The sequence below is a fragment of the Ziziphus jujuba genome, chromosome 10, assembly GCF_031755915.1.
Source record: "Ziziphus jujuba cultivar Dongzao chromosome 10, ASM3175591v1".
Classification (NCBI taxonomy): Eukaryota; Viridiplantae; Streptophyta; class Magnoliopsida; order Rosales; family Rhamnaceae; genus Ziziphus; species Ziziphus jujuba.
The window spans coordinates 6,356,478-6,380,215 of record NC_083388.1 but is presented as its reverse complement, the minus strand read 5'-3'; the positions used below and the strand labels follow the sequence as shown (position 1 = coordinate 6,380,215).

Below are 23,738 nucleotides of genomic sequence, written 5' to 3'. Positions count from 1 at the left end.
TAGCCGCCACTCAGTAAAAATTTAGCAGCCAGAGGAACCGCAAAAAGATTAAAACACTTTTTTTAAATGAAAATTCCCAATAATTAACAACATAGGAAATAGAGCTTATTTGGCATTATATTGTACACTATGACTTGGCAATTTTGGTCTCATTAATTATTTTATTTTTTCTTTTGGCTTCCCAATTTCTCATTAATTATAAATTTTCTTTTGTTTATTAAATTTCTCATTAATTGCTTAATCGTTTTCATTAAAGTCCACTTCATCCACAAGACAAGATTACATCAATTAATGGTCTGACTGAAAATAAAATTTTAATATTAAAATTTTAAAAAAAAATTTTACTAAAAAATTAATAAATATTTAATTACAAATAAAAAAATATTAAATACTCATTCAATTTTTATATAAACTAAAAAAATACATTAAATTTTCATATAAATAAATTTTTTTTAAAACAATATAAAAAATTTAAACTTATCTAAAATAATTTAAAAAATTATGTTTTTATTAATATATATATTTATTAATTATTATCAAAATATCTTTATTTTTTAACAAAATAATTTTTCACCTTTAAATAAAATTTTTTAATCCAAAAAAACTCTGCAAAAGAATCATTAAAAAGCCCTTCTAATCCTCCTAAAACACTCTTTTACCAACCACACAGTCAAACAGTACTAGCAAAATGCACATCATGGCAAAGACACATGGATTAAAAACCAAAGGTTTCAATCCACGTGTCAGACACCCAATTATCAATTAATATTGACATTCCACACAGTAAAAGCATTCGGAGATTGGACAAGCCTTTTTAAAATTAACATCAAATTCAAAGCCCAGCTGGTACCTCTCTCTCTCTCTCTCTCTCTCTCTTCGCCACTTCTCATAAAATTTTCAGATCATAAAAAAAAAGTTTTGAAAAACAAATTACGGTCATGACGTCATGTTGCCGGCGGCTTGGTTCCGGCGCCGTCGCAACAGAACGTCCGGTTCGATTCCGGCAATATCGGCCTGCCGTGATTTCGCGGTTCCCGCGCAATAGGGGCATGGAAAGGGAAGGAATGGTGTTGAGATTGGCGGAGATGCGTTACCGGAGGGTGGAATGGGCGATGGGAGCTGGAGGAGGAGGTCGGGGTTGGGAGCGTTCGGAAGCTGGTGGTGGTAGTAGCAGTAAGGAAGGAGGGGAGAAGAAGGTGGGGTCGTGTTCGTACGCGGTGGATGATCAGACGGCAGCAGCGGCGGCGGCAGAGAATTTGGTGGGGAGGAAGTATCGGGCGGCGGAGGAAGAAAGTGTAAATCGGACTGTGGAGGTTACGGTAGCGGCAGCGATGACGGTGGCTCTGGGCGTAGGGAATCGGGTTTTGTATAAGCTGGCTTTGATCCCTCTCAAGCACTACCCCTTCTTTCTCGCTCAGCTCGCCACTTTCGGGTACGTTCTCTCACCGACCTCTTTTTTTTTTTTTTAATTATTATTTCTTATTGGTCATATATCAAAAAAAAAAAAAAAAATCCATCTAATTTTTTTAAAAATGTAATCAGAATCAAAATTTTTTTTTTTTAAATTTTCCTTCTAATTTTCCAAGAGAATGCTTCGCAGTTTTTATCTTTTTGGTGCATTTTTTCCTTTTCCATCTTCCCAAACAGTTTTGGATCAGGACCCACCCATCCCATCCCATCACATCTTTTCCATTTCCATTTCAGTATTGCATCTCAATCAATTATTCACTTTTTTTTTTTTGTTTTGAGCGGTTTTCGGTTTTCTTGGGAAAGGTAAACCGAGATTTGTAAAACGCGCTGTTCAAAATCCAGTTTCTCTAAAACAAACTGATTATCTCGTTGTATTTGATATTTTTCAATTGGTTTATAGTTAACAAAATTTTTGTAGTAAAAATTTTAATATTTTAAATAACCAAAATAATGGATATGACCGTTAAAACGCGATATCCAATTTCATTTCCATTCTAAAATATTATAAACAAATATTTTGAATCACATCAATTGTTTTTAAAATAGCTTTTGTTCGTCTTAAATTTTGTATTTAAAAAAAAAATATCTTAAATTTTGTTTTTTTTTTTAAATAAGGATAAGTGCGCATATTAGTTTGATATTTTTTTTTAATCACAATATGGAAAAAGCGAAAGTTTTTAATCAAATTAAAAATTAAACTTAAATTTTTTTTTTTGAAATAATTAAACTTTAAATTTAGAAATGTATTTAACCACTACATTAAATCTATTTAGTGAATATTTTTAATACAAAATAGTTAGATATGTAAGAAACTGGATTTGGACAGTAATATAGTAAATCAAATTTTTTGCTTTGAAGTTTGAACAAGTGCAATTATTTTCGAAATAATAATCCAAGAAATTATTAATTTGTTGTGGGCGAATCCTGTCAGATAAAAATAAAGAAATTTATTTAAAAAGGTGGTGTTGAAATTTTCAATGGGCTAATAAGTCCTTGTTGGGATCCAAAATTGTGTGTTTTCTTTCGGGTAATTTGACAGTGCCCAAATGCTGCACGCTTTACTTTTTTTTTTTTTTTTTTTGGGGGTGCTTGAATGCTGCACGCTTTACATTCGTTGCATTATTTAGTTTTTGTCGTTTAGGATTAGCAGCGGTGCCCAAATTGGACAGGGTTCTATTTCTCTCTGATTTTTTATTTTATTATTTTCTTTAAAACTTCAAACACCTGGCTCTGATTCAATGTATACTTTTCAATTTTCTCAGTCCACCCCAAGTTTTCTTTATTCAATTTGCTCCTCTATTTTCGACATATTTTCAATCTGTACACGTCCACATCCACAAGATAACAATTGCGAGTTTGCTTTTTGAATTGCTTGTTTCTTATTTCGTGGTGTTGTGAGCATATGAGAATCCCATAGTGGATTATGGTATTTTTAGATTCAAGAATAAAAATTGATGAGATTATAAAATTCAATCAATGTGTCGATAAAATTATTGCATGCAGACATTTTTTTTTTTTGTCACTAAGTTTTAATATATCAAAAATCATGTCTAACCTTAATAATTTTATAATGCTTTTTTTATTGCTCTATAATTGCGTTGTTTGAAGAAGTCAAACTGTTTACAATGTCCTTGTTTAATTTTGCTCAATGCTGGCAAAATTCATGAGGAATTGATAATTGTTGATTAAAAAAAAGAAAATTCATTGACCAACTTCACATTAAAATAAAAAATAATGGAGAAAACTTGTAATTCATCAACAATATCATTATAGAATTTGCAATTCAACAATATTATTGTAGTAAAAACTTGTAATTCATCAACAATATTATTATAGAATTTGTAATTCAACAATATTATTGTAGTAGTAAAAGTTATTATATTATATGAATTTGAATGTATTATTATATCTGTGCACGGAAATATTATATAAGATGAGTTTAATTGTTTGATTAACGAACAAGTGTTAGAAAAGATAATTAATGATAGGTAGTATGAAATCTTTTAAGGTGGTATAAATGATGTAAGCATCCATAATAACACTCTTAACAACCAAACTTTCTTGCTAATGTATGACGCTAAGCATACTCACAAATTTCAACTTTATTGTTCATTAAAAAAATTTAAAATAAAATAAATTTTAGATAAAAATGTTCAACCATTAAAATTATCTATTTTATCATATAAATATGATATTATTTATATAATATTAGTTCAACAAAGATTCTGGTTTTCTTTAGTGGATTATATAATTAGGTTTGGGTTCCTATCCTCGTCTAAATTATTATGACTAAGCTGAAATGGGTGGTCCATAATTTTTTATTTGTTTTATTTTTTTATTTTTGGGGTGGGTGCTAGGGTGTTGAATGTCCATATTATTCAAATTATTGTTGTGATAGCTACGCTTGTCTGACATTTTTTTGCTTCATAACTTTGTAAAAAAATTATAAACTATGAAGCCTAAAGTATCTTACTTTAGTCTCACTTTATGTATTTGAGACATTTATATTAAACCAAAGGAATATATGTCTTCTAATAGTAATTAATTAATAAGGCCTTTTTATTTTTTATTTTTAAAAAAATAGTAATGATGAAACCAGCAAAAACAAAAACAAAAAGAAAAAAAAGGTAAATGATTCCATCTTGGGTTTCTTTTAGTTCATCACTCAAAAAGGCCAAAAGTGGTTCAAGATTCAATTTCGATAGTAGTTTTTCATCTGCTTTAGAAATCATTAAGAAAAAGAAAAAGTAGGTCTTAAAAGGGAAGGAATGAATCGATTGTGCTTAAAATATGAGGAAGAGAAGGCGAGATACAAGATGATGGATGAGAAAGTGTGCGTTGACTGGTGGGTCCACGGTGAATGTAAACCATCGACCTGATTTGTGCACTCACATACTTGGGTCCCATACTTTGCCACTTGAGTTTTTGTAAAGGAGAAGCGATATCATCACCTGTAGTGCATCTTTTTGGTTTATTTATTTCCTTCCTCAGATTTGAATGCCGTACTTTTTTGAGGTCCAAGTTGGTGCACCAGCTGCCTCCAGCCAAGACCCAGTTTGCTTTTCAATCTTCTTTTGCTTTTTTGTGTGTGTGGTCCGCATACAAAATATTCACTTTCATGTCCTTCTCAACTTTGCTAAAATTTAACAAAACCACCCATTTAGATCACAAGTATCACGAGAACTTCCCCGAGGTTTCTGAAATAACACAAGCAGCTCTCTCTTTTTTAGTTTTATTTATTTCAATGCAACATGAAAATTCATACCGTTATAACATGTACTTGATAACAGTTATTTTAAACTAGCATTCCTGTATGATATGATAAAATTTTATAGACGTTTATAATGTTTTAAATTATTAATCTAATCGTACTATTTTTTTTTTTTTTTTTAATTACAATCTATCATATTTAAAATTTTTGACAAGAACTTTTGCCAGTAAAGGAATGGGAATAAAGGGAAAAGAAGAAAGACTTAACTATTAACGTGAACTTAAATGTCTCATAACATGTCTCATTTTTATTATTGGTCTAATAACAACCACGTTGGACTATATATACTGTGTTTTCTTATGCGTCTGTGCATATAAACCTTTTTTGAGAGAATGTATATACCTGTGAATTATGACCATAAGGTCTCATTTCTTTTCATATGTTGCATGAATGTGACGTAACCTAATAAAGAATCTCAGGATCTAAGTTATGTTGCTAGTTCATGGCTTTTAAAGTTTTCTACTGATTAATTGTTCTGTAAACTTAGATTTCCAGATCCTCAAAGATTATTTTTTTTTGTTTTTTGTTCATTATTATGCTAATTTGGCGCATTTAGTTGAACCACTATTGTTTACTCTTTGGTTTTATTTTTTTTTGGTTTATTTTCTACTGTTTAATTTATAATGAATGATTTACTCAATAAATTAAAGTTTACTAATGGCATCAGCACCGCAATAACTTATCTCACTCCTATTATTTCCTCCTAATTTTGTCCACAGATATGTGGTGGTATACTTTTCTATCTTGTATGTACGGTACCATGCTGGCATTGTAACAGATGAAATGCTGTCTATGCCCAAAGCTCCATTTCTCGCTGTAGGCCTCTTGGAGGCTCTTGCGGCTGTTACTGGAATGGCGGCTGGAGGTAATGATATGATATTTTCTTAACCCTTTCAATCTATTTATCTGATCGTCATAAATTGCATTCCTAAATGAACTTTTAATTGCTAAATTATGAATTTTGTGTCGCGTTGGATTATTTATGATAATTATATATCTCTGTGGACAAATATTCTTTATTAGTATTTGATGAATATTTCACTCAATCATGTTTCCCTGGTCCCCCTGTTTTTTGCATTCAGAATCTTATTTAAGAAACTATAATATCATGGACTTTGAACATTTTCTTGATCTGTTTTGTTTTTCAAGTTTCCCTCAATTTTCTATATCTGAGCTGTGCAATCATTTCATTGGATTGTGCATTATATTTTCTTTTATCTCCATATTTTGTTTACGTTGGATGATAGATTGTCAACTCTTTTTTATGTATCATTAACAGCTGGCTTATGTTTCCGTCATGATTATCGGAACGGTTGAATTATATTCTGCGTTTTTTTATTATAGCATGTTTGTCATATACAAGTCTTTCATTCTATCTTATTTGCTTCTCTTCCTTGAATCAGCAATTCTTTCTGGAGCATCAATTCCCATTTTGTCTCAGGTAAGCTGTTCTGAGTGTGATTTATTAACTGACTGCTATGGCTGTTGGGTATTACATGTGAATTTATGTCATGTAGCTGTGTGATTGTTTTGTCTCCTGAAAGAGCTCTATTTATATTTGCATTGCTTATGCTGCCACTTTTGGTTTGGACTTTCAATGGCAGATTGAAGTTGATAATTCCATTAGAAATATAATGGAACTGTTTATGTAGAAGGCTTAAGAGTAACCTAGCACATTTAAGCGGACTCCATGCCATAATATCTTCTTCTTCTTCTTCTTCTTCTTTTTTTTTTTTACTTTTTTTTAAATTTTAATATTATATATAAATATATAAAACATTATGTAATCAGGCTGTAGTAGTTAACATCAGTGGAGGAACCCAATACCTAAAAAACTCTGCTGTCTAGTATTTTTGTTTTATGGATCAGGTATAACTAGTCAATATTGTGGGCTTTGGATTTTACGTTGTGATTTTGAAAAATGATGAGATGGACTTGAGCCTACCGTTATTGTGAGGTTGTTGGAAGTGGATTGGCATTAGATGTCAAAAACTTGGATAGAATTAGTTTCCAATACCAAATTCACAAGATGAAGTGGGCTTACAACTTTTATTTGGAATATTAATGTTGAAGCTGGATTGTTAATTGAGTCCTGCACTGTTTTTGCAGACTTATCTTGTGTGGCAAATTATCCTGTCAATTATTTTCCTTGGGAGGAGATATAAAGTCAATCAACTCTTAGGATGCTTTCTCGTAGCTGTTGGTGTAATTATTACTGTAGCAAGGTAAGTCATATTTTTCTCTCTGTTTTGAATTGTGAGCTCAAGTTGAGGCTTTTTTATAAACTATGCTGGCATAGTTTTCATTCATCAAACTAAACGATTTATTTCGCTAAGGAATTTGAAATTTCAAGTGATTTAGGTTATATGAAATCCAAAACTTTGAGTCAGTAGTACCAATGTGCTGTTTCTCTCTGGACGCTATTTTTAATCAAAAACTGACATGTGACATAATAAGGTGCTGTAGGTTCTCATAGACCGTTGATATAGAGACTGGTCTCATTTGGTTCGGTCAATTTTCCATTTCAAATAAAAGATAATGGAAACATAACTAGCATAGATGTGTATATATGTTTATATGTGTTACATGTGTATTTTATATTTATTATTGAGCTTTTTTTTAATGATTTATTATTGTATTCCCGATTTCATTCCACAAATGTTGAATTTAAGAACATGGTCATATAATAGATATTCATAGTTGCCCAATCTGAATAATCTTTTATTGAAAAATGGAAACATCCTTGGTAGTATCTTTGGAAAAAGGCCAGAATACAAGGAGATAAAGTTATGGACAAGTCTCTATCCAATGTTTTTATGGCCTCCTTAGTAGTGGGAGTTGAACCTTTGAGGTTGATAATTGAGTCAAACCTATTTAACATTATTTGTTCCATAATATGTTGTTCTTAACCAGTTTTCTGAATCTATTACAGACACTAATAACACTTTTACATTACTCCAAGCCACACCCTCTTTAAAATTTACCTTTGTCTTGTTCTGCAGTGGATCAGGTGCTGGACATTCATTGAAGGATGCGGGTATATTTTGGAGCCTTATGATGATAGCTTCATTTTTATTACAAGCAGCTGATACAGTATTAAAGGTTAGCATTTCTCAGTGGTTGGTTAAATTTTCCAGTAATTAACATTTTATTACGTCTCTGTAACAGAAAACATTTTGATCGTTTGCAGGAGGTAATATTTCTTGATGGTGCTCGGAAATTGAAGGTACCAATGCTGGTTCACATTTTTATCTACGTAGAATTCTTATAATTCCTGAATGCCAGGTTATAGGGGTGTAGACACCATGAGTTAGATACCAGTTCAACTTACCAATGCATTTTAAAACAGTATTTTATCATTTAATAAGGTTTTTCTTTTTCCTTCCTCTTGCTTGCCCTTTAGATTGGTCTTGCAAATATAATATCTGTACAATGAATAAAAAATTTACAGCCATAAATAAACTACATATCACAAATCATTTATTATTTTAAATTTGGTAGCTTCAATTCAAAGTCACAAGGAAACAACTTTTTTTTCTTTGTTGTGTCAGACTTGGTAGACTTTGACCATAACATAGATCTTGCAAAGAATCCTTTATTTTTTATTTTTATTATTTTTATTATTTTCCTTTTAATGAGGAAAGATTGGAATTGCCTCTTATACAGGGAAGCACGGTAGATATATTTGTTGTAAATTCTTTCGGATCTGCTTACCAGGTAAATATGCTGCAGTAATGAGCAATAATTCAGAATTTCTTTAAAATTTATTAAGTTCATCTCTTTAAAATGTATTGCACTATTGAATGGAATGAAAGCCAAGCGCATTGCTATATTGTCATTGCAGGCAGTGTTTATATTCATGCTCCTACCTTTTTTGTCAAAATTGTGGGGCATCCCATTTGGCCAGCTCCCAAACTACATTAGAGATGGCACAGCTTGCTTTCTAAACATTGGTACATTATCTAATGGTAAGCTATGATTTTCCAAATATGGCCAAAGTTTTTAAACTTTTTAGTAGTTTGTAAACTTTTTAGTAGCCTGACTAGTTTTCAAAATCCATTTAGGTTTTGTATCTTTGAAACTCAATATATATTTTTAATAATTATGAAAAGCCAATATCCATATGATTGATAACCTAGCGAGAGACATGAATGGCAAAGTTAGTAAACCCTTTCTTAGTTTTACTGGTTATCAAAGTCCATATACGTGTTCAACATCTCGGAAAATTCAGGCTCTGAAGACTCAGCTCTTCACATTAATTTGAAGATTGGAGGGTTTAATTTATTAATGTAGATCACAAGGCATGCTAGAATTTTAGACAGCATGAAAGATGTTAAAGACATTGCTGTGTATAGAAATATGGAATAGTTATCATATTAGCGTTCAAGATACATGAATGCTAAAGATCTAATCAGTCTATATTCTTCACTTGAATGTCCATAGTGGCCTTTTCTTTATGATGAAGTTGCATATTAACTTGAGCAATTAATCTAATTGTTTAATTACTAACTTGACATAGGATGTGATGGCGCCCCATTGTTACCTGTGTTGTTTGTTATTGTCAACATGGGTTATAACATATCGTTGCTGCACCTTCTCAAGATCTCGTCTGCAGTAGTTTCTTCCCTCGCATCAACATTCTCAGGTATGTCCTTTGTTTATATAACTTGCTACTCATTATTGCTAAGCAAGGAACATAGAAATAGGATATTAGCTTCTGCCTTTTCTGATAGGTGTTACAGTCTGCTACTACAAACTTATTTGTTCTGCAATGGAAAGACTAATTTTGTGCTCGAAGTCAAGAACCAATTATATGGATGATACAAATGAATTGACCTCACTGATACTATGTTAATATTTTGTTGGGCAGTGCCAATCTCGGTGTTTATGTTCACGCTGCCGCTACCATATCTAGGCGTGGCATCAACACTGCCAACAGGTTTTGTAGCTGGAGTGATTGTTCTTGTCATGGGATTACTCATCTATGCTCGGACGCCATCAATGGCGTCAACTGATGTCTCATCTCCTTCTTCCATATGATGCTCAACTCGAGCATCGGAAACAACATTGCCCATCGAGCGCAATGGATGACACAGGCCCGGTTTTGGTAGTGGCTAATGAGACCAAGATTGTTGTAATTGTAATTCGCTTACCTGCATTCATTATCATTAATTACTGCGCAAGCAATCAAAGTTCACCACCGCCCCCCGCCGCCCCCCCCCAAAAAAAAAAAAAAAAGTAGCTTGCCATAGTGATTCATATTTTAGAAAAGAGAGCTAGCGAAAAATTACCCCTCCTTCTGCCTAATCTTGTGTGCACTATTTTAGTGTGAAGTGCTTGTTATAAATCTAAAGATGGTACCATCCAATCGCAAAAACAAATAAAGAAGAAAAGTTTCTTTTCCTTTAATAATTGTAACAAAAATTGTTTTGAGTGCTAAGTTAGATATGACTGAAATTAGATACAAATGAGAAAAAAAAGAAAATAAAAATTGATCCATGGTCCAAGTCCAAACCGATTGATCAGCCTGATCTTTGGATTGGTTTGGGTTTAGAGGTACTAATGGTGTGGGTTAGGTTCTTCTATTGGAAAAACTGAAAAGAATTATTTGGGTTAGATTTTTTGGTCCAAAACTAACCACCCTAACCCATGCCCACCCAGCAAAGGAAAAGTAATTATCATCTTCCCAAAAAAGGGTAGTACTCCCTAATTAGTTGTAAATAAAACATTTTTCACTTTAATAATTAAAAAAAATGGTTTTGACTTACAAGTTTTAACGTAAGGAAAAAAAAAAAAAGTCTAAAAAAGGAAAAATAATAATCGTATCTCAGAAAAGGAAATATCAGCATCTGTGTCTAATCTGGTCACATAGCTTAAAAATTAAAAACCAGAAGAAAACTCTTTCTTTCCTTTAAAAAAACAAAAGGAAAAGAAAATAAAACATTTGAAAACTCTCCACGATTTGGACTCCAATAGTGTTTATAAAATATAAATATTCGTGTTGAGCAAGATTATTTTAGTTTTTTTTAACTTTTTTTTTTTGGGAATAAAAGCTTAATTGCCTAGAAAAAAAAAATATATGGTATAATTATCTTAAAACAATATTTCCTAATTAGTTATAAATAAAAATTTATTTCTTTAATAATTTTAACAAAAATGGCTTTGACTTTTTAGTTTTCACATAGCAAAAAAAAAAAAAAAAAAAAAAAAAGTCTAATAATGGGAAAATAGTTGTCTTCTCCCTGAAAAGGAAATATAAGCATCTGTGTCTGTCTGGTCACATAGCTTAAAAATTAAAAACCAGAAGAAAACTCTTTCTTAAAAAAATAAAATAAAAAAAAAATAAAAAAAATTAAAAGCTCTCAAAGGTTTCGACTCCGATACTGTATTTCTCTCTACTCTAACTCTCGCTCCTCAAGCTTGTTCAAAAATCAATTACCGCCATGTTAAGAGCTTCTCATCTCCCGCCATTAGCATATCCAGCTCTCACTCTCAGTGCTCTTAGAATATCTCTTATTCCAACCTTCAACTTATCTTCTTCGCCTTCAAACCTCCAAAAAGTCTCTACATTTTCACTATCTCATCGTTTTCTTCATCAAACTTTCAAACCCTTTTCGCGTCAACCATCATCTCTGAGCTTGAAGCGGATTCTTCATCTACCTATGGAAGGTAATCCACACCTCAGAGGAACAGGTGGGTCTAATTTAAAAAAAAAAAAAAAAACCCATGATTTATTTTTACTGAATAGAAAAAGATTTTCAACATTGGATACTAGATTTTTTATTTTTCCATTGTGGGAATCGTTGAATTCTTGCTTCTAATTCAATACACAACTTTGCATACTATGGTTGTTTTTCCGATTCCCGATTCCTCTCTCAAGTTTTTATTTTTTTTTATTTTTTGGGAGATGAAATGAAGATTATTCAATAATTGTTTTACAGTTTCTGTCCTGAGTTGAATCATGCAAAGTCCTCTTTTGTTTTCATTGTATATGAAAAATGAATAAGTTTTGAAAGTTGAAGAAAATCATGATTTGGATGGCTAGGGAGTAAATAATGAAGGCACTAGAAAAAAAAAAAAAAAAAAAGTTGAACCCTTGGTTTTCCATTACTCAACGGTTTAGCGACTTCTCTATATTACATTTCTCAGTTTTCTGTTTGTACGAGGAAGTTGTAAATTTTAATTTTTCTCAGCTTCATTTAGTGCTGGTGCTACTGCTGGAAATAGCTCTGAGACTGGAAAGGAAATACTGGTGCAGCATTTGCTTGTTAAAGAGGATGATCTTAAACTTCTTTTGGAGCTTCAGCAGAGAATTTCAGGAGGTTAGTTTCTCTACATTTTAATATTTAAAAGATGAAACTTCAATTACCGTCCGTCAAATTTGAATCTACACAAAACATCCTTTGATGTTACAAATTTTGATCTTTTTATATAATTTCTTTTATACATAAAGTTAAGTTTACAAAGACAAAAATGTACCGTTACTTTCTCTTCAGACTGTCCTAGAATGACTTTGTTTTTATCTACTATTCTAATGCTATTATTACATTCAGGTGAGGACTTGAGTGATCTTGCTGTGGAATACTCAATATGTCCATCCAAAGAAGAAGGAGGAATGCTTGGGTGGGTGAGAAAGGGGCAAATGGTATGTTGATGACACAGATCTTTGTTTGTCAAATTTTCCAAACATAGAGGACAGTAGTTCTTATTTCAATGAGTCATCACTTTTGTGTCTATCTGTGGAGTGAAAAATAGGCATTATCATCTCTTAGTCATTTAAACTGCTCAATTATAATTTACCATACTGTTTAATTAATTACTTCTGTCATTAAATTGGTTCTCCTTATCCAGTAGTGTAAGAACTGTGGTGAGGCATTCAATTGAAAAAAAATATATATATACGTTTTTTTTTTTTAAAATGATACTATTGGCCAATTATTTTTATATTTTTAATTAAAAAATTTTTTTGATGGCATATGAGGATCCTTATATGTTTCCATTACAACACACACACACACACACACACACACACACACAAAAAAAAAAAAAATATAAGCGCACCTACACATATTACATTTTATCTTGAATTGCCCTTTTGCAGTTTTCTCTATAGGAAAATTAAAGTTTTTTCTTATTAAAAAATTGCCTCACTTTTATTTTCTTTTTGTATGAGTTAAAATTCTCAGTTTTTAGTTTCAAAGACAGAAATGTTTTCAGCTATGCAAGCTATGGTGTAAGTGATTAAGAATATGCTAGGATAAGGTAGTTGAATTTATTGGAAAAACTTTAAAAGTAGGACCTATGTCTTTCAAATCCAGAAATTCCTGATCCTTTGAGAGCAAAAGTTGAACTTAGTCATTTCTTGGGAACTGTAATATCTTGTGATTGCTAATTTTGAAAACTATAAGATGAGCAGTAAATTATTTTCATTTTAAGCTAGATAATTTGTTTTTTGACCAATATAATATGAGGGATCTTCAACTGTGCAATGTTTCAGGTACCTGAGTTTGAAGAGGCTGCATTTAGTGCACCTTTAAACAGCGTTGTTAGGTGTAAAACAAAATTTGGATGGCATTTGTTGCAAGTCCTTTCAGAGAGGTATTTCTCTAAAGTCAATCTCAAACTAAAGTACCGCTTGATAATGCAATTGAGTCAGAGTTGCCATGTACTTAATTTTCATATCATTTATGCTTAAGGGAAGAGTCAGTACTTCAAGATATTCAACCTGAAGAGCTCCATCAGAGAATGCAAGATCCCAGTTTCTTAGATGAGGCTCAGTTGATTGATGTTCGAGAACCCGAAGAAGTGTATGCTCTCATGTTTTATTTACTTCTCTTAGCTGGCTAGGAGGCATTTTTTCCTTTTTTTTTTTTTTTAATCAATTAATAAAAGAATAACTAATTAGTCAACCAACTCAACAAGGCTTTTTCCATATGAAACTAGTTGGAAGAAGTATATTTACACTGTATTTATTAAGCTCATTTATCTCTCTTCAATGTTGTTTGACAGGGCCAAAGCTTCTTTGCCAAGTTTTCAGGTTCTTCCTCTCCGACAATTTGGAAGCTGGGGACCTGAGATAACCACCAAATTTGATCCTCAGAAGGATACCTATGTTATGGTAACTGCAAGTTTTTTAGTGCACTATTTCCCTTAGATTAGTTCAAAGGGTAAAATTTTGTTGTAGATTAATTTTATTAATTTTTTATATTAAAAGTTGACTAAATTACATAATGCATGGTCAAATATTAAATGCAAGTTCCACTAATATGCTTTATGCAAATACCTACTTAAAGGGTGGGGACCTAGGAGATGCTGATTGATTTGAGTCTTGTAAATAGAATGGTTTGTCCTTCTAAATTTCTATCATACATTAGTACTTTAAAATGAAGCAGCAATGCCTCAGCCAATAGTTTCCCCATGTTTGGCATTAATAAACTGATTAAGTACTATATGCTATTTTTTTTATAAAAATAATTTGATCTATTTATTTGAGAATATACCTATTTATTTCTAATACCTCCCTATCAAATAGTAAAGTAAAGTGTCGCCTAGTTGGTCTCTTCTTCTGTCCAAAAATTCTTTGACTATTATGGGATTTTAAGACATAGTGGAAGTAACTTGAAAAAGTTGATTTTCACTGCTAATGTACGTTTTCCTCATTGGCTTTAAATAAATCTTCCACCTGTCTGATATTTGAATCAAGCTAATTACTGCTATAGTAATTATGATTTTAGATATTGTCTAAAGACCGTGTCTTTTTGGATATTGACTTTCAATTATTTGTTGACAATCATTGAAGGGGTGCTCTTTAAATTTTTCATTTGAAAGCTCTGTGTCTGTTTATTAGAAATTTAGGGAAATTGAACAATTTGTATATGAAGGATGCCTTGTATGTTTTTTCTAAACTTATCAAGGTTCTTTCTTTACCGTGATGGAAGCCGAAAGATAAATCTATACACCAGTTATGTGTCAGACATTGGTGTGGATGTTTGCCCATCCCTTTATAAGATTTTGTGTCAATTTTTGCACTGTCTGCTACAAAAGAGTTGCTTCTATATCAATTTCTCTGGTTTAGTGTTTTTAGGTGGAAAAAATAGAAAATTTCTTAACTTTGTCCATCTCTGAGTATTTATGTTTACCATGTGCTGACTATAGACTCTTGCTTGAAATGTTATCTCAAGTCTTAGGTCATTCTTCATTTATCTCTTAGCTATTCATAATTCATGTTTCAAAATGCAGTGTCACCATGGCATGCGGTCATTACAGGTTGCCAAGTGGTTGCAGTCGCAGGTATAAACTCTTTGTATAACTGGTGTTTGTTTTGGCACCAGATGAAAATGATACTAATTTAATTTTTTGATTGTTAAAATTATTAAATTTCCAAGTTTATATAAGTTCCATTAATCACTACTAACGAGTAAAGAGAATCAAATTTATTATCAAATTGTAGTTTTTAGCTATCATGGTAGGTATCAATATTGGCATGCAGTAGGTACTTAGGATCAAATTCCACATTCCAGGTTTGTAGGGGTTTGGGGGAGGAGATAGATATAGCTGCAACCATGTAATCCATAGACCAATTGCTTAATTTGAACAATTAAATGACTGACTTCTTTCCATGGTAATCAGAAAACCATTGACGACATTAATTCATATGTGGCAAATATTCTTTTCATTCCTTTTTTTTGCCTTGTTCCTTCATGTCTTTTTATTTGTAGTGTGAATTTTTCACTTTCATATTTCTGCAAAATATGTTTGGAAAGATTCTCTATTTTGTAATTTGTATAAGGTTTGAAATGCCTTGTGGTGTAGTTTATTAGTCTTGAGGCTGGTAGTTTGTATTTCCATGCTTTTTCGTTTTTTTTCTTTAATGCTTTGAAAAATATCTACGTTGTTCAATAATCTATTTTTCAATACTTCAGGGTTTCCAGAAAGTGTTCAACGTATCTGGGGGAATTCATGCATATTCTGTGAAGGTAGATCAATCAATACCCACTTACTGATAGTCTGATAGTGAAGTTTTGCATATTGGATGTATACTTCCTCCACAAGCGACTAGTTTTCAATTTGATTTTCTCCCTTTATGATAATGGAATATTCAATCCAACCCTTCGTCTTTCTTCTTTAGCCTTATAATGTAAACTATGAGATGAAATTAAGTTTTCACCAAAGGTTGTTCTGATAAAATCTAGCTAGAATATTAGTTAGAAAGGGCAGGCAGAGCCCAAAGGCTGCTATCTCAAAAAGGGATTTCTGAACTTCTCCCAAAGACCAAACTTTCTTAATGGTAGTGTTTCAATTACAGAAGATGTATCCAATGTTTTGACTTAGACTTGGCGTTCCTTGTTTTGGTGGGTGCTTGGACTTGATCTTTGAAAATGTCTGAGAATATGAATAATCTTGATCTGCTTTTTATTTAGTGATATCAGATACTTTTGGTCCTTGTTTGGAGCTGTTTTCCCAATTCCATGCTTCTAATTCATCAAACATAACTTGTTGAAAAATAAGCATTTTATATATTTTTGCCTTTTGGATAAAAACAGACAATACCTTCGATTGCCTACTGTGTTCTATGAAAATAGATTTTCCTCCCTTTTCAGGAAATTTTTCACTATATAATATGAGCGTTGGCGCCATGTCCAAATACCTTAAGCCGTTGTAATTTGAGGCTTCTATCTATCTCATGCTTCATATTCTATTACAAATCTACAATTTTGTTGGTTCCTCAAGTCACCTTCGTTTCTTTGTTTTTTTGAATGTTGTTTGGTTCCTTGGCCTCTTAAATTGGTGCCTCCAATACGCAAGCTTCTTGTTGGACAGCTACTATTCAAGGTTCATGGACTAGGGAAAGACATTATAAAATGAATTCCTGTTTGTGATGTTTCTTCCTATTGGAAGGACGGACAACTTTTGAGTGCCGGGAAAAGGAAGAAAGCAAAAATATACACCACCTAAACTAATTGCAAGTTTTGCAGCGAGAAACCTATGTCAATGCAACTTAAGTGGTCTACATGATTTTGGTTGGACATTTGCATACATTTATATATATATAATATATATATATATATATATATATTTATATAACTAGTCTTTTATCAAGTCAACATGATAATATTAAATTAAAATTTCTTATCACACCTGTTGAACTAGATATAATTATTATGGTTAAATTTAAAAGTTGAGTTGATAGGTTTTTATATAATATTACCATATCAATCTAATAAGAATATTATTATATGTAGAAGTTCAAGCTCTTTGACCATTTAGCCACATCCAAATTCATGCCAAGCACGAGGAAACTATGATTTAGTTCATATGCAGATCTTTCTGGGAATTCTTTTATAAGTGCTTTGTCAACCTTGGAATTCATTAGTGCTCAAGCATGTTCTGACCACAATTGTTAGCTATGACGGCAGGTTTGGTCAAATAAAAAGGTTATCTTAGGAGAAGGTGGTTGAGAGGCTAGGAGAGTAGTTTGAGAGGAAAAAAGATAAGCTAAATATAATCTAAATTAAAGTAATGCAAGGAGATTAAAATGACAAAACTACTTCAATCATAAAGTAAGTATTATTATTTACCACAATTCATGGAAATTTCAGAATACAAATGGTAAAACTATAATATTAAACTGTAAAAAGGAAAAAAAAAAAAAATTCTTCTAATCAAACAGCAAAAAACTAACCAGCTGTTTCATGTTATAAAAAGACTATAAATAGGGATGTCTTTATTGTGTTTGGACCCTCCCTCCTAAAAGATTAGTCCTATGTATGTCAAAACAGAGGACTTCAACTTCAATTTCTAATCTAAGTCTTACCCTTTTTTGGACATAAAATTTGGCTTATCTGTAAATATATATGTTGTTGATGGATTTTTCATTCAACCATACCCATACAAGTGTACCAGTCCACCCTAAACCAGACAAACATAATTACTACAACCTCCTACAAACCCTCTCATCCCTAATCTCCTCCCACGTCAACCCCCAAACCCACAAAGACTGTTTCAACAATTTTCAATATTGAATTATACCCATTTCCTACAATCCCTCATTATCAGTCTTCCTTCCATTACCATCATCATTCCAAGCTGTATCCTATACTTTGACACCTTTCTTTTTCCTTTTTTTTTTTTTTTTTTTTTCTTTTTTTTTTCTTTTTTTGTTTTTCCCCCCCTTTCTGTTTCCCCTTCTCTTTTCTTCTACACATACATGTTTCTGTATCTCTAGATTCATACACCCTTCAAAACCCAGAACCCAATATTCCTTCTCTTGACCAACCCCTCCCAAACCCCCTTTACTTTCTTAATTAATTTCTCTTCTGCTTTTTCTGTTTTTAATCCTTTTCAGTTTTTCCTCCATTATTATTTCTTCTTTCTACAATGGGCAACTGTTGCTCACAAGGCAACACCACGGATGCCCCAGCTGCCAATAATGGAGAACAGGTACCGGCTGAAACCCACACGGAAAATGCAGCCACAGGACCTTCCACCACCCCACCTAAGGCTTCACCTGCAGCCTCACCTCAACCTTCAAATAAACCTACCAAGGCTGCTCCCATTGGACCTGTTTTAGGCCGGCCAATGGAAGACGTTCGTTCGATATACAACATTGGAAAGGAACTTGGCCGGGGACAATTCGGTGTCACCCATTTGTGTACAAACAAGGCTACAGGTGAGCAGTTTGCATGCAAAACAATAGCGAAGAGGAAGCTTGTGAACAAGGAAGATATAGAGGATGTTAGGAGGGAGGTCCAAATCATGCACCATTTGACGGGTCAGCCTAATATTGTGGAGCTCAAAGGAGCTTATGAAGATAAGCACTCTGTTCATCTTGTCATGGAATTATGTGCGGGAGGAGAACTTTTTGATCGGATCATTGCAAAGGGACACTACACCGAGCGTGCCGCGGCATCTCTGTTGAGGACTATTGTCCAAATTGTCCATACTTGTCATTCCATGGGAGTCATCCATAGGGATCTCAAGCCTGAGAATTTCCTTTTGTTGAACAAAGATGAGAATTCTCCTTTGAAGGCTACAGATTTTGGTCTTTCCGTGTTCTACAAGCAAGGTGTGGAAATCTTCCAATAATCCTATTTCTTTTATATACATATATGTATATATGTAAAGAATGATGGTTTTGGCATGATGATGATGATGCAGGGGAAGTATTTAAAGATATTGTTGGCAGTGCATATTACATTGCACCAGAAGTATTGAAGAGAAAATATGGACCGGAAGTTGATATATGGAGCGTTGGAGTTATGTTATATATCCTTCTATGCGGTGTCCCTCCTTTTTGGGCGGGTATATATTGTTATTCAATTATTTATATATCTTTTTCTTTTCTTTTTTGTCATTGTCCTTTCTGGTTAAGGAAAATGTACACAATCGGACTTATATGATGTCGACCTGATGAGTAGATTGATAGAGTCAAATTCTGATTTTGACAGAATCGGAACATGGGATATTCAATGCAATCTTACGCGGGCATATTGATTTCACAAGCGATCCATGGCCTTCGATTTCTAGTGGAGCAAAGGATCTTGTTAGGAAGATGTTGAATTCAGACCCCAAACAGAGAATGACAGCCTTCCAAGTTCTTAGTAAGTATAAATATATATGTGTTTGTGTAATGTAGTTTATTTGATTAATTATTTCCACTTCTCAATATTCTATGTCAAATCAAATTAGGGAATGCAAAAAATTGTATCATCAGGATTAGATTGTTACATGTAATTAAAGCAATTTGTATTGTTAATTTGGTCTGTTTCAGATCATCCATGGATTAAGGAGGATGGTGAAGCACCAGATACACCTCTTGATAACGCGGTGCTTAGCAGGCTCAAACAGTTCAAAGCAATGAACCAGTTCAAGAAAGTTGCTCTACGGGTAAGTAATCATCATTATTTATCTCATCAATAAATCTATTAATTTGTTAATTTTTGATTTCATTTATATCTTGTTAAATAATTTCATTTTAATGAATGTAAAATAAAATGGACAGGTTATTGCGGGATGTCTATCAGAGGAAGAAATCATGGGATTGAAACAGATGTTTAAGGGAATTGATACAGACAACAGTGGAACCATAACACTTGAAGAACTCAAACAAGGACTCGCTAAGCAAGGCACTAGGCTTTCTGAAATGGAAGTTAAACAATTGATGGAAGCTGTAATTTCTCTCTTTCTCTGTTCCTTTTCCTTTTTCAATTAAGCATTTGATTTGATTATTGGCTAATTTTTCTCTTTCTGTTATTATTATTGTTTTTCTTTTTTATTGAAAATATAGGCTGATGCTGATGGAAATGGAACTATAGATTATGATGAATTTATCACAGCAACAATGCACATGAACCGAATGGACAGAGAAGAGCATCTCTACACTGCCTTCCAACACTTTGATAAAGATAACAGCGGGTATATATAGAATTTTATATATATATATATATATATATATATATATTATAACTTTTATCTAATGGGCATCATCATAATGGGCATTATCATGCATCATACGCTGGGCGCCTAGCCCATCCAAGCCCGTTTAGAGGAGCCTAGGCGCCTAGTAACATGAATATATATATCAGCTGGGCAATTTTGTTTGTTTACAGAGAAAATATGATTATAAGGTTATAATTTGCTCATGGATCATCATACATGTTGTTGACAGGTATATCACGACTGAAGAGCTAGAACAAGCTCTTCGCGAATATGGTATGCACGATGGAAGGGACATAAAGGACATCATTTCTGAAGTTGACGCTGATCATGTAAGTATATAGCACAGAGAAAATTTTCAGATTGGTTTCTTCACTATTTGGTTATGGTTGAATGTTGAGATGGAAATTGATCATATGTAACTAAGTTGATGGTTGAATATTGAGATGGAAATTGATCATATATAACTAAGTTGTGAATTGATCATGTGGTTAATTCAGGATGGACGGATCAACTACGACGAATTCGTAGCAATGATGAGAAAAGGAAACCCAGATGCAAATCCAAAGAAGAGGCGTGATTTCAATAATAATTGAGAGTGATTAATTTGATAACGTTGTTGTGGGGATCGAACATTATGCAACAAAATTAAATTCAAAACCATCAAGTTCTCTGCCTCAGCAAGAGTCTTTGAATCATAGGTGGAGAAGCTACTTAAGGGGATTCACAACATGCTCACTGTACAGTATCTGTTCTATAAAAAGAAAAAAAGAAAAGAAAAGAAAATTAGGAGGGGGATTAATGGAAGGGGGAGTCTCAAGTAAAAGCATTTGGTCTAAGTGCATGGAGTGGGGGGTTTTTTTTATGGGTTCATTTGTAATTTGATTGTGGGTGTATGTATAGCTTGTAATTGGCTTTGACATTAGGATTCAAAATCTGGGTGTCTTTCTAATTGAATTTGTTTGTTCTTATTCATCATTAGAAAATATATAGATCCTGCTGTTTCTTCTTCAATTCTTTTTCAAGTTTCTTGCCTTGTGAACCTCCAATTTGTATTCTATTGGACTCAATATATAAAAACCTTCTTAAAAATTATTATATATATTGTGCATTTCAAACCGATCGATAAATTAATCCGTGGATACATAAATAGAAGGAGGAAGATAAAAAAAAAAAAAAAAAAAAAAAAAAAAAAAAAAAAAGGCCTTAATTTTCTTGCCTCCTTTATAGTGTATAAATTAAGAATTAACCCCAATAATCGATTATCGATTATTAATATCCAAGCAATACCATACCACCAATTTATCCTTATTATCTAAAATATTAATTGGATTTTCATGTAATCCAAATTACCAAATGGTTTGTCGAAAAAGATAATTTTCTTCCAATAACAAAAAGATTCCTCACTCCTATGATTGCATATATGAAGTCGTTAGCTCAATTACCAAATGGTAGCTGAAAGATTAAACTTCCAAGACTAATTATGCTAATCTTGCTGGCTTTGTTCAAGATCATATATAGTGGTGGAGATCAGGAGCAGAAGGATGAGATGGACTCTTCCTTAGTGGCGGACCCAAAAACTTTTTCTAAAGGGGACACCAATATATATAGTAATTTTTTTACAAAATATATAATAATCAATCAAAAAAACCGGTATTTGTTTGAGAGGTGTTTTCATGTTAATTTGCATTGTAACAAATAATTTTTCATAGCAAATATTTTCAGTGAAAAGAAAAATAATAATTTCCACAAGTGGTATCATAAAAACTATAAATTAAAATGACTTATGATCTAAAATTTATTAATACAAAGTTATTTGAAATTCACAACAAATTTATGCAAAAACAAATACACTTCTGGAGAATATATATATATATATATATGTATGTATGTATGTTTTTTAATTTTATTAGAAAAAAATAAACTCAAACAAAATTAAAAACTAACATGGTTATAAAAAAAAAAAATCTAAAGAAACTTTAAAAATGAATTAATTATTAAATATGTTTGGTACAATTGGAAGCTAACCTATGAAGCTGAAAAATTGTGTTAACAACTTAAATTGGAGAAATTTTATTTCAAAAAAAATTAGAGAAATTTAAATTTAATTTAATTAACCAATATTTGGCAGTTATAATCATAAATCAACCAAGAAATTAGAAGAATTAATTAAGATAATGAAATTTTAATAAAAATAAATTAAAAGTACAGATTTTATTGACAGTTTTTGATGATGAGAATTCAAAGCACCAAAACTGATTTGACCAAAATGAAGACATTGAAACTGGGGCACATTCTTAATTTTAGGGTCATATTAGTATAAAACTTAAAAACAGAAAAAAAAAAAAAAAAAAAAAAAAACACGTGCCCCACCCCCCATCCCCAGTGGCCTACCTGAGTCTGTCTGTTCCCTCAGATTACAATTAATTTATATTATATTTTTCTTTTCCCATTTATGCTTTTAGGTTAATTAAGATGATTTAATGGAATTTTCATTTACAGAGTCCTTTTAAAAAAAAAAAAAAAAAAAAAACATAGTGCTATATCTACAATTATTAAATAACTTTTCTGCTAAATTTTGTTAATTTACTTGATCTACATTTTAGTCCCAATACAACATTTCTTAACTGCTTTTCTTAATTTTGAAGTTCGAAATTTCAATTTCAATTGTAAGCCAATTAACCGAAAATTTTCTCGTATACTAGTTCAATTTCTCTACCATATAACTTCGGCTATTCGATTATGTATGGAGTCTAATGCAGAATTTCAATACCTAGAAAAGAAGTTCATGGCTAGTTCAACTTTCAACTAGTGCCTCCATGGAATGCTATGCTGCCCTTCACCTTCTTTGTCTTTCTTCTGCTCAAAGCATGTGGGGTGTTTCTGGGTGATTATTGGATCTAACATTGATGCCCAACTTATTAGTGATCTTGATTATGGTTAATCTTTTTCTCGTCCTTAGGGTTCTGGTGTGATTATTGCTCACATCCAGCTCACTTTCAAGAATCTATTTTGAAATTTGCAAACTCTCCTTTGTTATTTTGCAATATTAACAAAGTCGCTTAATTGAATAGTCAGAATGTCTGTTAGAGGAAGTAGTTTACCTTCCTTTTATTGATGATGCATGTTTTTATCCATCTTAATGAAATTCTCAATTTGTTTAATCAATTTCTTTGAAGATGAACCCATTAAAAATAATAATAATAAAATATAAATTAAAAAAAGAAAAGAAAAAAAAGAAGTTAAACTTTGTCATTCCTTTGTTGTTGGTGTTGGATTTGAGGAAATGGATTTTGGTTTAGGCTATGAATGTGACCTTCCCATCTCCTTTGGCGAGGAAAGAGTAACCGTGTAGACACCAAATTGGGTATCTGAAGAAGAACCCACCATGGATGCTTTGCTATCAATTCCCTGAGCTCCTACATGGCAGGACCGTCTCAACTATTTTTGAGGCTCTAGGCAGAAAAAAAAGACCTGGGCCTAATTTTTTTTTAAATATTAGATTTTAGAAAATATTATTTATAATTTAATATTTAATATATTTAATGATTTGTTGTTCCAA

General features: G+C 32.1%; 3 protein-coding genes across 4 annotated transcripts; all 3 read left to right on the top strand.

Annotated features, from left to right (window-relative positions):
- Positions 1 to 788: 788 nt before the first annotated feature.
- Positions 789 to 10,145, top strand: LOC107410713 (protein CLT1, chloroplastic). Its single transcript, XM_016018181.4, has 10 exons — positions 789 to 1,432; positions 5,461 to 5,606; positions 6,145 to 6,182; positions 6,851 to 6,966; positions 7,744 to 7,843; positions 7,932 to 7,967; positions 8,408 to 8,458; positions 8,586 to 8,709; positions 9,261 to 9,386; positions 9,612 to 10,145. Exons 1-10 carry the CDS (start codon positions 939 to 941, stop codon positions 9,779 to 9,781), a joined length of 1,401 nt encoding a protein of 466 aa, XP_015873667.3. The 5' UTR covers positions 789 to 938; the 3' UTR covers positions 9,782 to 10,145.
- An 835-nt stretch (positions 10,146 to 10,980) lies between these two features.
- LOC107410702 (rhodanese-like/PpiC domain-containing protein 12, chloroplastic) lies at positions 10,981 to 16,164 on the top strand. Of its 2 annotated transcripts, none has more exons than XM_016018168.4 (8): positions 10,981 to 11,410; positions 11,935 to 12,063; positions 12,295 to 12,386; positions 13,239 to 13,339; positions 13,438 to 13,548; positions 13,751 to 13,859; positions 14,981 to 15,031; positions 15,664 to 16,164. In XM_016018168.4, the coding sequence occupies exons 1-8, from the start codon at positions 11,185 to 11,187 to the stop codon at positions 15,742 to 15,744; spliced, it is 900 nt and encodes a 299-aa protein (XP_015873654.2). In that variant the 5' UTR covers positions 10,981 to 11,184; the 3' UTR covers positions 15,745 to 16,164. The 2 variants fall into 2 exon arrangements, with proteins under 2 accessions (XP_015873654.2, XP_015873655.1); XM_016018169.4 differs by having other exon boundaries at positions 10,989 to 11,434.
- Positions 16,165 to 16,919: 755 nt separating this feature from the next.
- Positions 16,920 to 21,276, top strand: LOC107410708 (calcium-dependent protein kinase 34). Its single transcript, XM_016018174.4, has 8 exons — positions 16,920 to 18,806; positions 18,899 to 19,042; positions 19,189 to 19,341; positions 19,512 to 19,627; positions 19,743 to 19,910; positions 20,028 to 20,155; positions 20,409 to 20,508; positions 20,677 to 21,276. Exons 1-8 carry the CDS (start codon positions 18,119 to 18,121, stop codon positions 20,770 to 20,772), a joined length of 1,593 nt encoding a protein of 530 aa, XP_015873660.1. The 5' UTR covers positions 16,920 to 18,118; the 3' UTR covers positions 20,773 to 21,276.
- Positions 21,277 to 23,738: the final 2,462 nt, after the last annotated feature.